At 36.7% G+C, this 16,963-nt stretch overlaps 2 protein-coding genes across 4 annotated transcripts in view; one reads left to right on the top strand and one right to left on the bottom strand.

The window, feature by feature from the left end:
* Ccdc152 (coiled-coil domain containing 152) overlaps positions 1 to 10,359 on the top strand; it is a 50,714-nt gene extending 40,355 nt beyond the window's left edge. For 2 of the 3 annotated variants that reach the window (XM_045132517.1, XM_045132515.1), the window contains 2 exons: positions 4,586 to 4,716; positions 10,172 to 10,359. In XM_045132517.1, the coding sequence (XP_044988452.1) occupies positions 4,586 to 4,708 (123 nt within the window). In that variant the 3' untranslated portion in view covers positions 4,709 to 4,716; positions 10,172 to 10,359. Of the gene's footprint in view, positions 1 to 4,585; positions 4,740 to 10,171 lie in introns of those variants that run through there. The other variant, XM_045132516.1, reaches the window with a different exon arrangement.
* Selenop (selenoprotein P) lies at positions 5,677 to 14,693 on the bottom strand. Its single transcript, XM_004652493.3, has 5 exons — positions 14,561 to 14,693; positions 10,523 to 10,738; positions 9,478 to 9,690; positions 7,674 to 7,791; positions 5,677 to 6,234 (listed from the first exon to the last, which is right to left on the bottom strand). Exons 2-5 carry the CDS (start codon positions 10,723 to 10,725, stop codon positions 5,677 to 5,679), a joined length of 1,092 nt encoding a protein of 363 aa, XP_004652550.2. The 5' UTR covers positions 10,726 to 10,738; positions 14,561 to 14,693.
* Between the last annotated feature and the right edge of the window lie 2,270 nt (positions 14,694 to 16,963).

Below are 16,963 nucleotides of genomic sequence, written 5' to 3'. Positions count from 1 at the left end.
GTCTCCTTCCCCCTTGTTCTGGTATCTGGTTCATCAGGAAAACAGCACCCTTGCTTGTTTTGCCAATTTTCCTTAGTTTCAGCCGGGGCCCTTTTGAGGTATGATGGGGTGGCTCTCTCCTTAGGATCTGCATCTATCTGAAAAAGGGAAGCAGATTCTCCAACAGAGAGTAAGTTAGGTCCAGGACAAATAAAATACCCCTTACTTCTTTTTTATAGAGAGTTTAATAGGTATAGGCCATCTTGTAGTCCATGGTTGATGGTAGCTTAATATTAGAGAGAGGGCTTATGTTTGGATATGATTCTGACTTGTTTCCCAACTCCAGCTATGGGTCCCATACCACTGAGGGGATCAGTTAGCCAAATCAAGAGCAGTTGGTTCCCCGCCATGTCTGTGTGCCACTATTGTACTTATGTGGGCATCACAACCTGTCATTTGTTGCTAAGTAGGTTAGACCATGAGTTGCTTGGACAGATAATGGCCATTTCCCCCAATCGCCCATGTAGCACCTTCGGGCACAAGAAATGCTGGCAGTCTGGGGACTGGCTCTCTCCTGGTTTCCAGCCATGCTGTTCCATTTTACGTGTCAGCTGCATATGGTGTCTTCAGCAATAGGGTCTTACCACTAACCTTTGGTGGGTCATCAAGTACTCTGACAGAAATCTGTCATTCTTTTAGGAAACCTTGTAGGTTTCTCTGATCAAAAGCTCATTGTGGATGATTGCCCCATGACTGGCCACTAAGAAAATGAGAAAAAATATAACTAATATATAAGAGTTAGAGAGGAGGGGGGGGGTGGGAGAGGGAGGGAGGGAAGATGTAGAAGATTTAGGTTAGACTTGATCCTACCCTCTCCAGTGTCTTGTGGTTCAGGTGTTTCCTATAAGTACCTGGTAAAGGTTCAACCATTTGGTCTGACTTTTAGGAAGTAGAATTTTATGGTACCATTGCCATTTGGGTCTAGATCAGTGTTCCCCTCCCGCTTCGATGCCCTCCCCTCCCTTCCTACCCATCCTAGTGTCTAGTACATGAGATGCTTGCTTGGTATGTAAGGTATCATGGGTAGATTCAGTTTAGGTGCTGTAGATAAGTGAGACTATGTGGCGATTTTTTTTTTCTGTGATTGGGTAAGTTCACTGAGAATGATCTGTTCCAGGTCCACCAATTTTTCCTTAAATTTCTTTGTGTCATTTTTTCTTACTGCCATGTAGAATTCCATTGTATAGATATACCACATCTTAGTTATCCATTCTTCTAGTAATGGACATCTGGATTGATTCCATTGCTTAGCTATTATGAATTGAGCCACTGCAAACATGGTTGAGCAAATCTCTCTGGCCTGTGGTTTGAAGGTTTTAGGGTAGATACCCATTAAGGGAATAACTGGGTCTGTTGGTATCTCTATAGTCAGCTTTTTCAGGAGTCTCCATATTGCTTTCCAAAGTGGTTGTACCATCCTACATTCCCACCAACAGTGGATTAGTGTTCCCACTTCTCCACATCCTTGCCAGCATTTATTTTCATTTGATTTTTTGATGTTTGCTATCCTTATTGGAGTAAGGTGGAATCTCATAGTTGTTTTAATTTGCATTTCTCTGATGATTAGGGATGATGATGAACATTTTCTTAAGTGTGTGTTTGCCATTTATGTTTCTTCCTCTGTGAACTGCCTGTTCAGCTCTTGGCCCCATTTTGTGAGTGGGGTGTTTGACTTCTTACTGTTTAGATTTTTGAGTTCTTTGTAGATTCTAGAGATTAGGCCTGAATCAGTTGAATAACCTGCAAATATTTTCTCCCATTCTGTGGGTAATCTATTGACTTTACTTATTGTATGCTTGTCTGTAAAGAAACTCTTCAGCTTCATGTGATCCCATTGGTTGAGTGACTGTTCAAGATCGTGAGCTACTGGGGTTTTGTTCAGGAAGTCTTTTTCCATTCCTATAACATGGAAAGTACTTCCTAAATTTTCTTCCAGTAGTATTCGAGTTTCTGGTCTTATATTGAGGTCTTTGATCCATTTGGATTTGAGTGTAGTGCATGGTGAAATGTGTGGATCAAGTTTCAGTTTCCTGCATGTGGTTATCCAGTTTGTCCAGCACCATTTGTTGAAGATGCTGTCTTTGTTCCAGCCTATATTGTTCGGGCCTTTGTCGAATACCAAGTAGCTATAGTTGCTTGACCCAAAGCCCAGGTCCTCAAGTTTATTCCACTGGTCTATACTCCTGTTTTTATTCAAGTACTATGCTGTTTTTATTACTATGGCTTTGTAATATAGCTTTAGATCAGGTATGGTGATGCCACCAGAGGTATTTCTTTTTCTGAGGATATGTTTGGATATGCGAGGCCTTCTGCCTTTCCATATGAAATTTGAGATCATTTTTTCTATCTCTGTGAAGAACACTGTAGGGATTTTAATTGGAATTGCATTAAATCTATATATTGCCTTTGTTAGGATTGTCATCTTCACAATGTTAATTCTGCCTATCCAGGAGCATGGGAGGTCGTTCCATTTTCTCAAGTCCTCCTCAATTTCTTTTTTGTAGTGTTTTTCTGTTTTTGTTGTATAGATCTTTTACTTCCTTGGTTAATGTTATTCCAAGGTATTTTATTTTCTTTTTTGTTGCTATTGAAAATGGGACTATGTCCCTTATTTCTTTCTCTGTATCTTTGTCATTTGCATATAGAAATGCTACTGACTTTGTGCACTGATTTTTTTTATCCTGCTACTTTGCCATAGGAGTTAATCACCTTCAGGAGTTTTGGGATAGAGTCTCGGGTCTCTTACATATACAATCATGTCATCAGCAAATAGAGCTAACTTAACTTCTTCCTTTACAAATTGTATCCCTTTATTTCCTTTTCCTGTCTTATTGCTAGAGCTAGGACTTCCAGTACTATAATGAAAAGCAGAGGTGAGAGAGGACAACCCTGTCTTGTTTTTGATCTTAATGGGAATTCCTCCAGTTTCTCTCCATTAAGTATTATTTGGTCCTTCGGAGCTTTGTATATTGCCTTTATTATGTTAAGATATGAACCAACCATGCCAATTCTCTCCAATGTTTTGATCATGAAGTGATCTTGTCAAAGGACTTTACTGCATCTATCGAAATGATCATGTGGTTTTTGTTTCATCTTGTTTATGTGGCATATTACATTAACAGATTTCAGTATGTTGAACCACCCTTGTGTTCTTGGGATAAATCCCACTTGGTCAAGGTGGATAATGCTTTTTATGTGTTATTGGATTTGGTTTGCGAGGATTTTGTTTAGGATCTTTGCATCTAAGAATACCAAAACTTATGGGACACAATGAAGGTGGTCTTCAGGGGAAAATTCATAGCACTCAATGCCTTCCTAAAAAAGACAGAAAGATCCCAAATCAATAACCTAACCATCCACGTAAAGGCACTAGAAAAACAAGAAAAATCCAACCCAAAGAGCTCCAGAAGGAAAGAAATAATTAAATTTTGAGCAGAAATTAATGAATTGGTAACCAAGGAAACAATTAAGACAATTGACAAAACAAAGGTTTGGTTCTTTGAAAAAATAAACAAGATTGACAAACCCCTGGCCAATTTGATCAAGAAAAAACAGGAGAAGCTTCAAATTAACAAAATTCAAAATGAAAAAGGAGGGATCTCAACAGACATAAGTGAAATTGGGAGAGTCATCAGGACTTATTTCAAAACCTCTACTTCACAAAACTGGATAATGTGGAGGAGATGGATAAATTCCTGGACGCATACCATCTATCAAAGCTGAACTCAGAGCAGATTAATCACCTCAATGAACCCATCACACTCATGGAGATTGAAATGTAATAAAAAACCTCCCCCAAAAGAAGAGTCCAGGACCAGATGGCTTCTCAGCTGAATTCTATCAAACCTTCATGGAAGAACTCAAACCAATCTTTCTAAAACTGTGCCACACAATTGAAGAACAGGGAAAGTTACCCAACTCCTTTTATGAAGCTAGTATCACCCTAATTCCAAAACCAGGCAGAGATGCCACAAGGAAAGAAAACTATCAGCCTATTTCCTTTATTTTGTATCTTTATTCCATTTTTTAAAAATTTACATCCCACAAAAGTGAAGTTATGGGCCTTTCAAAGTAAATTATCTTTCAAAATACAAGTTCAAACCAGAAGTGTATTTTTATTTGTGTATGTGTATATGCACACCCATGAGTGTGTATGAGTCTGTGCATGCCAGAGCAGCACACGTGGAGGTCAGAGGACAGCCTTAGAGTATTGGTACTCTCTTTCTACCTTGTTTTTGAGATAGGATCGTTCTTATTTTTGTTATTTTGCTGCTGAAAAGACCAGTCTAGCTGGCCTGCATTCTCCTGCCTCTGTCCCCTATTGCCATAGATGTGTTGTGATTACAAACACATGCACTAATTTGTGTCTTACTTTATGTGGCTTCTAGGGATCAAACTGATCAGCAGGCTTAAGAAGCAAGCACCCTTAAGCACTGACCCGTCTTCTCAGCCCAGAAACATGTTTTTATTATTGTCTTGATATTTCTTATACTTAGTCTCACTTCTTATAAATTGTAGTAACAAATATTTTTCCTACTTCATTTAGAAGCTTCAACATCTTCAAGAAGAAAAAAGTAAGGAGATTGCAAGTCTTCATAATACCATTCACACCTTAGAGCAACGCCTTGCTGCTGTCAAAAACTCTCACCTTAAAGTCAGACGATATTGAGCAGAACAGTAAGTCATTAGTTACAATTTAATTTATCTAAAAACAATCAAAAATACTTCCATTTTAAATAGAAGCCTACTGCCTAAATAATAAAAAGGCACAACTTTAAGCTTTTTAAAATTGAGTTTATTTAAACAAATCCATGCCATAATCAATTGTTCATTACATCCCTGCTTAATGGCATTTTCCATAGAAGATTTCAAGTTTATAGGATTTAGTTTCCCTATTAAGCAATCATTAGCTATGGAAATGCTTTTAGGCAGCCCTCAGATTAACAACATACTTTTTCCCTCCATTATATCTTTCAAGACAGCCACTTACAACTAAGTGTGATACAAGGCTAGATAATGCAAATAAAATGCAAAGGGTTTATATATGATAGTGAAAGTCAAGAGATGAGTTTCAGATATAAAAAGATAAGTGAATATGTAAAAGTATATAGGTTATGTGTACTTTTCATAAAATACTTAAGTATTTCTGGATCTTAAAAAACAATTTCTTTAAAGGCTTATTCATAAAAATGTAAGATTCAAAAGATAAAGATATAGTTTTGAGAGATAAGTAAAGAAAAACTGGAAAACATGTCTTTGTTGGTCTTTCTCCATTCTAAATTACTAGGTATCCGACAGAAACCCCTAGGTCATAGTTTATGTTTCTGCCCTCATCAATGCAAATAGAATACTGGAAAAAGAAAAAGAAAGACATATTAACCAAAAACTGCAATCACTTTTCAGTTGTCCCTTTGAAAATGTATGGTTTGGGTCAAAATTTCTGTGGCATAGAATTTTAAACTTAGAAACCAATTCAGGAGATTTCTCCAAGTTTGCACACATCCAAATCACCCGATTTTTCTTCACTAATTAGGTGGGTTGTAAAAATGCGCCTAGTGTGTCTAATTTGGGGAGTTTACATCTTATTTTAGATATTTAATTTGAATGTCATTTTCATCTTTTTGCCTTATCTCATTTTCAATTGGGGCTGAGTTCTGTGGGCTTCGGCTGCTGACTTTGTCAGGCAGCTGGAGGCATTCGTCACTGACAAGATTCAATGACTTTCTCTGCCACAAAAAGCCCCTGTCAGCTACATAAAGATGGAAGGTTTTCGGCACACTGTCAGGTGATTGCAGACCCTGCTTTTTCAAATATGAGATGTCGACAATGTCAGCAACAGCTACTTGTTGTTGACTCCGAATCTTTGGATAGCGTACACAGTAGTTGGTTTATACATCTCTTTTGACAGAGCTTCCTTTGTGCAAGTGAAAGTTGTAACCCTTCACTTTCTGCTGTGTCTCAGCTCTCAGACTGTCCCTGTCTGTGTTGGCTTTTGTGTTTATGTGGGTGATGGATGTCTACAGGACGGAGATGTATAGGAGTATCTGGTGCTCCTAGTTGCTGATACTTTGAAAGCTCACTGCTTCCAAGATGTTGATGCCCATGATTGTGATGGGGGTGTGGCTTCGGAGCCTCGGGTATTTTCTCCACAGTAGCTGAAGATATATTTTTACAGAAGTCTTCCACTTTAGGAGTCTGGAACAAATTTATAAATCATTTACTAATAAGTTTATAGGTTTACTACGAATGCATAAAAATATTTGTGGAGCCAATATATATGTCTTCTAGCATATTAATGAAAAAAATCTGATTTTAGTCTCAACACCTATACTTTTATTAGGTTTATAGAAACTATTAGATTAAAAGAGAAGGAAAAAGGAGAGATTATAAAGAGCTGTCCATAAGAAGGCAGGAAAGGTTAAAAGCCCCCATCTATATATTTTTTATCACATGCTTAAAGAAGAAGCCAAACTGCTATATTTATATTGGCCGAAGCAAAACTAATTAAACTGGAGGAAAGAATTTAGATTGTCTCAGTGAGTGTGATGGCATATGCCTTTACCCAGCACTCAGGAGGCAGAGATAGGAGGATTGCTGTGAGTTCAAGGTCAGTATGAAACTACATAGTGAATTCCAGGTCAGCCTGGACTACAGCAATAACCTATCTCCTGAGAAAGAGAGAGAGAGAGAAGGAATTTAGATTGTAATGAAATCAGCCAAATCTCAAATCGTAAAATCAGTTGTCCTACATGTAACTTCTCACAACTGTGTCAGCATGAATATCTAATTTAATGCTGATTTCTGAACCTGAATGGTTTCTCTCTGGTCATACAAAAATTCCAGTAAACTCTGTTCAAAATTGGCAACTTTGCATAATTTTATCCCTCTTTGGAAATGTTTGGAACTTTACCAAAGCCTTGGTAATATGTCTCTACATATTTGGGGGGCATTTAGAGCTGGGAACTATCTGAAAATAGAGCTCTTAAGTAAGATTTAGATGTTTTTTCTTAACTCTCTGAGTTCAAATTTTGCCAATTTTCTATTAAGTAAACATGTAAAATTATTTTCTCCTGAATATAGTCAATAGAAATTAAAAACAATTTTATGAAAAATATTTAAATATAATTCTTTCATAATAAGAAATAAATATTTTCATTATTATTAGGTAATGTCATTAATGAGTAGGAAACATTCATTTTTCAATAAGTTAAAGAATAAAAGGTAAATAAAGTCTTCCCAAAAATCTGGTTGTCCTGAATGTTTGCTAAATTAAGTGGTTATTTAATTTCATGTCCTAACAGATAACACCATGGGTAATCTTTGCTATCATTTTGCTATTGTGTGAACACACTCAATTTACTGCAATAATATTACGTTATGTGTTGACTGAATTCTTTTAACACTTAAAGTCATGCAGTAACATTTGTAGGTAATGAAAATATGTAACCTCCATTGAGTTTTATTTTCTAAAGCCTTCTAGATAAAAGCAGCAATATAGATCATAAAAAAGTTCAAAATATGCATTACTGAACAGAAAGTGTTCATAACAAAAACATCTAATTGATGATGAAGCACTTAATTTAAATAGCTCTGAATATTTCTTTTCTACCAGTAAAAGCAATCGGGAAAAATACCGTGAAAGAGCAGTTGCCACATTTCTCTTCACAATAGGCAATCTTAATGGCTTCTTCTACATATGGGAAACTTAGGAAAGAATAAGGCAAACCAAGGTGATATACAAGACGGCCACATCTGCAAACAGAGGACAAACACAATGTCATGACAGCATTTTCTGACTGTGATCCTGTGCAGAGAACCCTGATTGAGATAGGTGTTGTAGGCTTGAAGGTATTAGAAAGCTAAGACCTTTCCATGCCCCAGGTAGATTTGCTAAGATGGGGGTTACAGTTAAGCTCACAGGCACTGTATAAAAGGTCAGGTTATAGCAAGATTGCACTATGTCTAATCTTAGCATTTTGAAGTATTATAAATATGACAATAATTAATATGAAATTGTGAATCAGTTCAGTATAATTTTGCAATTGACATATATTCCACCAGAGCCCAATCTACATAACTGCTCAGATAGCCAAATTATGCAGGATAAGAAATTATTGCATAGTAAAATATATCCAAGCCCTACCTAGTAGCTCATTTATTTACTTATTCTCATATTACTAGGAATCAAACCCAGGGTTTATGTATGCTAATCATGTGGTCTACAAACTGAGCTATATCCTAGCCCTTGACTTTTGAGACAGGGTCTCACAAGTAAATTGGACTGGCCTGGTACTCACTATATATAGTCCAAGCTAGCCTTGAACTCCTGACCTTAATGTCACATATCATGTCTTAATGTCACCATATTCTGCCTTAATATCACAAGTGATGGGATTACTGGCATGCACCATGGCTTAGTGTCTCACAAATTTAAAAATACATCTGATGCAACAAAAATATCAGCATAGTGAAAGAACTAGAAATAACTTGTCATTCTAAAAAATGGTAAGGTTGAAATGTCCTTGCCTACATTTTATCCAGAATATAGTTTTATGTGAACATCAAAATGTTATAATTTTACAACTGACTAAATCAGAACTTTAGATGCCTTATAAAAATGAGATGTAATGTTTAAAAGATATTTAATGTAAAAGCAAGTAAGGCTTTGGCCCAGACAGTCTCAGACGCCAAATGGACAAAAGAAAACCTATTATTAACTAAGAAGGTATGTGTAGTGGATAATGTGTACAATGGGGTTCTCTGAAACTCTCAATATTTTATTTGTTTGTGGAGTCAAAAGCAAATTCATGCACAAAATGATTAAATGATTGCCATACTTAAGAGTTTAGTAATACAAGTATGTATCCATAAATGATAAATTAATGATAATAAAGTGGTTTGCAAAGTGTGATTATTCATCTGCACTGTACTTAAGATATATATGATATGTAAGTATAATTCTGTTTATTTGTCCAGAATACTAACTTACTGGGTGAAATTTGTCAATTTTTCTTTATTTACCTATCGAAATGGTGGTCTCTTACATATTTAACTCAAGAATGTCATTTCAAACATAGAAATCAGACTTTTCAATGTACTTATTTTGAAATGGAGTATTTGAAAATAAAGCAAAAACAAACGTCTTCTTTAAATTCTTTACCACTAAATGCAAACTAGGAAGGAACTGAGTGAGAACGTTTTTGCAAATAGCTACAGGAAAAAATGATTGAAAAGTAATTTGAGATATTGATTATGAAGACAGTATAGATATATCTAAGATTTAGACCTTGGTGACTCCAGAAATGGACAATGTGATAAAACACATTATCACAATTTCCTGAGGGTAGATGGCAGCAAGGCTAGCACACATGGTGGTGTATGCAATGTTCTGTAACACAGCACAGTAGATTATGAATGGGGTGAGGGAGAGGGACATACCTGTCATATATGAGGAAGTCATCTTTATTTCCATTTAGGAGAGTCCAAATATCTGTTTGGTGGAGTTCTTGTTGATAAACAGGAATGTGAGTTGAGACTTTATTTTTAAGTTGTATGTATTTTAATTGAGAAGATATTCCTTGATGATTAACAACAATGTAAGAAATATTAGAATACCCTTCATTCTCTAATTTAACTCGCAGGTCTTCCAATCTAAGGAGAAAAACATATAAACTGAGCAATTTCAGTTTTGACTAGTCATTTGTTCTCTTCCCCAATACATTTTTTTTCTATGATGTTCTCTTTATCACTTTGATTGAATTAAAAGTATAAGGGCCAAAAATGAGCCATATTTATACTGCTACAGTACTGTCACTGCTAGTTCCTTTTCCTCAGATCATGTTCTATGTTGGCTCATATGATTTCCATGTTTGTTCTTTGTGTTGTTTGTAAGAATCTGACGCATCCATTTGTTGAATTATTTAATCTTGTACTCAATTGAATACTAAGTGCTTGCATATACATAAACTCTTCTAGTCCTAAAATTAAATTAACATGTATTTTACATTTCATCAAATAGATACAGAGAACTGTATGAATGAATATTTTTGTGAATGATTCAAAAAATATTTTTGATTTACTGTTGCTAAGTGACCCAAGACCTTTGATAACAAGTCTATTTCTGTTCTGACAGCCTTCCCTTGCTTCTTACATTGAATTACATGCCCCATTTGCAAGAATGAACATCAGAACATTTTATTTACACAGGTAATAAATATTAAGAAGAAAGTTATATATAGATACAAAAAAAGAAGAAAACAAATTCCAAAGCCCAGCAAAGTCACTGTAATATTTTAATGTATATCCTTCTGTTCATCTTGTCAAATTTGTTCTATGCAAATGCAGTTTTTTTTCCAGAAGTGTGATTAAACTATTACATTGTTTCATCTTTAATAAATATATTTTTCATGTATGTATGTCTCTGTGTGTGTGTGTTTATCATCATTTTCCTGAAGATATCCTAAACCACAAAAGCCTACCTTACCTGGAAGCCTGCAGAATGCACAAGTATCAGCTAGCTTGAAGAAGAGCAACCACGGTCACAAAACCCTGGGAATTCAGCATTGGATTTTCATCTTTTATGCTCCAGGGTGGGGGTTGCTTACAAACAGAGCTTTGCTCTTGACTCTCTGTTCCTCCATAGGGGAGGAGACAGAGAGCCAGGGTAAGCCCCAAGCTCTTCCACATTGCTATGGTTGTCCTGTAAAAGAGAAAATATGTTATCTTCTTCATAGATAATTTTATAGTCATAGATATGAATTTCTGTGAACCCATCAGACATAACTTTCCTTGCTATGAATACCATTAATTCAGTCTCCATTTTGTTTGGCTCAGAATATGCTGCCTCACACAAAATCTTTCTTTAAAGGTGAAAGTACCAGCCAAGAGGCAAGGAATTATCAAAAGCATTAATTGTCTATAATAAACATTCTTTGGAAATGTGTCTGCTCAGGTCACCAAGTACTTCTCTGTGAGAAGATAGATATATATATATATATATATATATATATATATATATATATATATATATATACACACACACATATATATATATATGAAATATATAAATATAAATATACATATATATGTCTCTTTATCTATATCTCTATCTATCTATCTATCATCTATCTATCTATCATCTATCTATCTATCATCTATTTATCTATCTATCTATCTATCTATCTATCTATCTATCTATCTATCTATGTATTTGGAAACATCTTCAGACAGTTGTGTATACCCATGTAACATTCTACAATCTTGATTGCTTCTTTCTGTCACCTCAATCTACGAAATGAATGGATAAATAAGGAATTCTGCATGGAAATCAAATGAGCCAACTTAGACTGTGTTCTGAGGAACAAAGGAAGTAGCAGTGACAGGAGGCAGTATAGCAATGTGAATAGGGCTCATATTGGGCCCTTAGATCTGTAAGTCTTAAGCCATCCATATTTATAAAGATCTTGAATATGGATCCCTTTTGTTTCATAGGCTTTGATGTCTACTCTATGAACATCAAAGATTTGAATCTCTAGATATAAGACTACCTCTCATAACATTACTACCATACCATGGCAAATGTTACCAAGCATGGGAACTCTGACCACAAAGGAATATTACAAATCACTGCCTTTGCCCAATGTGAGACTCACTAAATCTACCTTCATTTAGCTTATTGGCTACTGTTTCCAGGAAGCTTCTAGGATTAGATAGCACGTTCTTATCAGGCGAAAAGATGCTCCCCAACAACAAAGTTAAAATATCCCCAAAATAAAGACCAGCTTTCTCAGGAGTGACTTTTTAAAAAATTATTTAGGGCTGAGGAGATGGATAAACAATTAAAAGCTCTTGTTTATAAAGTGTACTAGCCCAAGGTTCAGTTCTTCAGTACTCACATACAGCCAGAGTGGCACATGTGTCTGCAGTTCCTTTGCAGGGACAAGAGGACTTGATATGCCTATTCATATTCTTTTTTCCTTCCTCACAAACAAATAATATTTTTATAATACTAATTGGGAAAGGGCATCCCCTTATAGGAAAATCCACATAGGCGACTAGGGCTGATTTTGATTCATTAGGCCTGGAGAAGCCAGGCATTGTGGCTTACTCCTAAAATCTCAGTACTTGGGAGGATGTGGCAGGGAGATTGATGTGATTTCCAGGGCATCCTGGGCTACCTTGCCTCAAGAAACAAAAACAACAACTAAAAAAAAAAAAAAAAAAAAAAAGATCAAGGGCTAGAGAGATGGCTTGGCAGCTAAAGCATTTGCCTGCAAAGCCAGAGGACCCAGGTTTGATTTCCCCAGGACCCATGTTAGCCAGATGCTCAAGGTGGAGCATGCATCTGGAATTCATTTGCAGGGGAAGCCCTGGCATGCCCATTCTCCCCACCTCTCTCTGTCAAATAAATAAATAAAAATAAAAATAAATTATTAAATAAGATCAAGACAAAATTCTAGGAAGTCAGTACATTTTAGGTGCTGCTCTGAACTTAAAAGAAGCACAGGCTTTTTCTCTTTTCTGTATTTTGGGTGTTTTGTTTCTTTTCTTTTTTCCTTTCATAGGTAGAATGAGGAAAACTAACAATAAGCTATTTCTAGTGCACCCAGAATTAAAAGGTGAAAAAAAATAAAAAATCTAATTGATGTAGCCTCTAATACATTGATAGATATGAAACAATTTTGAGTAACTTTCACATGATTTAATGCCTCGAAATTTACCCAGGCATGGTGGTACACACCTGTAACCCCAGCATTTGGGAGCCTAAGACAGAAAGATCTGAAGTTTGAGCCCAGTATCAGATACATGGTGAGCTCAACCCCAAGGAAAAAGTTTGGATTAGAGCCTAACTAAAAAAGGGTGAGACTGAGAGAGAGTGAGATGAGATAAAATATAAGTGAGTATTAAATCCATCTCAACTATTTCTTCTTACTAAAAATTCTAAATTATTATTTTTTTCTTTTTGTAAGCAGAGAGAGCATGAGTACACCAGGGCTCTTGCCGCTGCAAATGAACACTAGATCCACACACTACTTTGTGCATCTGGCTTTACATAGGTACTGGGTAATCAAACCCAAACCATAAGGGTTTGCAAGCAAATGCTTTTAACCACAGAGCAATCTCTCCAGCTGTAACTAAAATGTTTCAGATGGATATTTTTGTACTGAATCTTGGAAATTTCTTTAGTATGGTACTCATGATAATAATAAAGTTATCTTTATAATTTGTGTGTTAGTGAGCATTGCTGCAACTACGAACAAAAGCGCTAAACACATCTGTGTATTTGTTGAGGAAACTATGGCTTAGGGAGAGTTTAGGAGTGAATTCAAATCGGCGCTGCCAAATCCAAAATATGCTCACTCAGCTACTGGATGGAGTACATTGTTGATTTTTAAGTAGATCACATTATAATAACTATAGTAGCCAGCTTTATTTGGAATGGTGTAAAGGACATCAATATAAACTTTTGATTAATTGATAAAATAGGTAGGTTATTTCTACTTTCTGAACTAAGTTAATGTGAGGTCTTGGATATGATTCTGTGGCACACATGCATGACCCCCAAAAGTAAAATAAATACAGTAGTTATAGAACCTTTAGCATAATGACAATGCTTGCTATCCTGCCATAAGTGCTTACTGTCAGTTGGCTAAATAATGAACATGAATAAGAAGACTTGTTTCCTTCATCTAGATTTCTATAAGCCATTGGTAGAGGGTCATGGATTAGAGGATTTACACTTTTAAATTGTCTTGTTATTATAGGCTGTTCAACTTTGTTTCCTTAAAGTCATTTTTATAGAGTGAACTCAATTAAAAATGTCCAACAGCTATAGGAAAATAATAAAGAAAAACAACAAAATTGGATTTACTGAAGACTGATCTGCTTTCAGATAAACTGGCCACATACATGCCTGCATTTAATTAATTAAGAGGAATGTTGTGCAGATACTTTTCTCCATCCTCTTCCACTGAACCTGATCAGTACCTCAAGTCCCTCATCCACCTGAGGGCTCCCTTTCTCCACCTAAACTGAGGAGCTGCCCACAGGCCTCCTGTGACAAACCTTTAATTCCTTTAAAGTCAAGCCCAGTGTGGATGAAGTCTGCTCACTATGTCTCTGGATATTTCCACAGCAAGGTAAAGTGAGCATGTTCCCGGCTATGCTGTTCAAATTCATGCACTACTTTCTCCTGTCTATTTGCATTCCATATGTCAGTGAGAAATACTGAAATTTGATCCAACATATTACCCTCATATCCTCACAATCTCTCACAGAGTGAAACAACTAGATTTCCTTAGGTTTTCCTTAGCTTGGCTGCACAGAGCAAAACTCGACAGAAATGCCAGTAACTTCACGTAGCATGCCAAAATTCTTTTGTTCTTTTCTTTAAATCATTATTTTACCTACTCTTTTTGCTAAGCCTATTCTAAGGGGGGTGGGCAAGATACTTTGTTGCTCTTAAAAATATTTCCCAAAATCTAAAAGAATCAAGTATTGGAAAACAGCAAGTCCTACTCACGCAATCCCTTCAGATCATCCTGCTTCCTTTCTCCGCCTTGCTGGGGCAACTCTACACTGCCTGGGGAGACCTTTTATAGCCCTGTTGTTTACCTCAACCCTCAGCTGCTGTTCAAAGTCCACTGCTGCCTCTCACAGTGACCCTGCGAGCAAAGCAAGCCCCTGAACTGATTATGATCATTAGGACTTTAAAAGCAAACATTAAGTGCTACCATGCATAAAGGAAAAGAGGATTTTGACAGTTACTAATTTAATCTGTTTTCAGTCACCCCATTGTCTAGGATTTAATGGTACAGTCTAAGGCGGAGGAAGGGCTAAGGGTTGAGAGGGCCTCCAAGTTCCTTTCCAAACTATATCAGAAAAAAAAAAACATTTGTTAAGCCAGCAATTATGCAGCTGCTTTAAAAGAAAAACAAAATTCCCATTTCCTTCTCAGTGAGAAATGTGTCAGCCTAAACACACACAGTAAGCCTTGCTAGAAAAGTCATTGCTCTTTCCCAGTCTCCTGAAGGACTCAGGCTATACACATTTATGTATACTGGTTTGTTGTGTTCAAACTTGGATTGATATGCAATCTCAGAGGATCTCTGCTCTTTTTTGTTTTTCTTTTAAGATAAAGGAATAAGAAAATGAACTATCTAAAGGAAACCAGTCCTTGTTTTTACTTTCATAGAAGTTATACTCCCTGTACAACCTATATATCCCATGAAACATTTTACAAATCTAGTGTGAGATCTTCACAAAGATTACTAGCCTACATATAAAAATAGTCATGTCTGGAGAAAGGTACAGAAATTTCAAAGTATACAAGTAAGTTAGGATACCCCTACTATTTGAAGAAGAGCATTCATTGCAGTAACTTTTGCAATTTGGTACACTCAAGTGAGGGACAGAGTGAAAAAAAAATCCAGCAAAGCAGAAGCATTTTCCTCCCCTTGCTATGTCCTGACTGCAAACAGAATGCTCTGACCCCTCTGTAGCCCCAGCCAGCTGGAGGGTTTTCTCTGCAGGCCTGAATCAAAACCTCCAACATAAATGTTCTGAGGCACAAATAAAGGTACTTAGGTTATTGCACAAAGACCTGAAAGAAACTGCATCCCAGCCCTCCATCACAAGTCCTTAAGGTTCTTAAAGTCCTTGAACCCTCATAGGAACCCCATATTATGACCCCTTACTGTGGACACATCTTGGTAAGACATCCATCCCTTTTCTCTGTGTTAGAGACACAGGCTGTGCCACATCACTGGTGAGTGTAACTTGCGTTGATCACTCTGGTGCTTAGTGTTTCTTAAGGTCCCAGGACTCTCCTGCCACTGCACTGACTTCAGCTGTGGGATGGTAGGACAAAACACAGTGATTGATATTGTCATCGCTGGATAGCATTGCTTTTCAAGTAAGCTTTGCTTCTACAGCCCGTTCATTTTGTAAAAACAAACACCTATTGATTGTCATGTACTAAACACTGTTGTAAAAAGTACAAGAAACACAAAAGAGCTCAGATGTGATGCATCTCATAAAGAAATATCCTATCAAATTAGAAATCATGTGAAAGCCCAGTCCCATTTACTTTCACCAAGCAGGTTCTAGCCTTTGAGTCTCAGATGCAATTAAGAATCCAAGGAAGGGCTGGAGAGATGGCTTAGTGGTTAAGCGCTCGCCTGTGAAGCCTAAGGACCCCGGTTCGAGGCTCGGTTCCCCAGGTCCCATGTTAGCCAGATGCACAAGGGGGCGCACACGTCTGGAGTTCGTTTGCAGAGGCTGGAAGCCCTGGCGCGCCCATTCTCTCTCTCTCTCTCTCTATCTGTCTTTCTCTCTGTGTCTGTCGCTCTCAAATAAATAAAAAGTTAAAAAAAAAAAAAAAGAATCCAAGGAAAATATTTAATTTCTCCCTAGAACAGTAATGAACATATGCTTGCTCACTTTTTAATATTATTTTTTAAATCTTGCTTGAAGCTGGTAATGTCTCTTGTCATTTATTTTTTCGACTAATTTAAATAACAATGTATCTGAAGCAGTCAGTAAGGCAAGTATTTCACTGTGTCCTCCTTCCTTCTCATATGGCTTAGCAGGGGGTTCCTTCTGAAAAGGGTCCCTGCCAAGCGGGCAGCTGGCTGTCAAGACGAGACCATGCAATGAGTGTGTCCAAGCGAGTACACAATGAAAACACCCCAAAACAAAAGAAGGTAGGGGACCTGTAATGTTTGAAAGGAGATCCTTCTTAACCTTTTTTTGTGCTAGTCAGCCTGAGACCACTGAGAATGTTCAAGGAAGCTGAATTTTTGAGCAGCATTGATTGTTACATCAAATTACATTAAATTGAATAAATGCTTATTGGCTGAACATGTAAGACATAATGCTAATTTTGGAAACTGGGGAGTTTAAAAAATAAAATTTAAATATAACT

The sequence above is a fragment of the Jaculus jaculus genome, chromosome 13 (assembly GCF_020740685.1).
Source record: "Jaculus jaculus isolate mJacJac1 chromosome 13, mJacJac1.mat.Y.cur, whole genome shotgun sequence".
NCBI classification, from domain to species: Eukaryota; Metazoa; Chordata; class Mammalia; order Rodentia; family Dipodidae; genus Jaculus; species Jaculus jaculus.
Note: the sequence above shows the minus strand (reverse complement) of the source record. Positions and strands in the feature narration are given on the sequence as shown.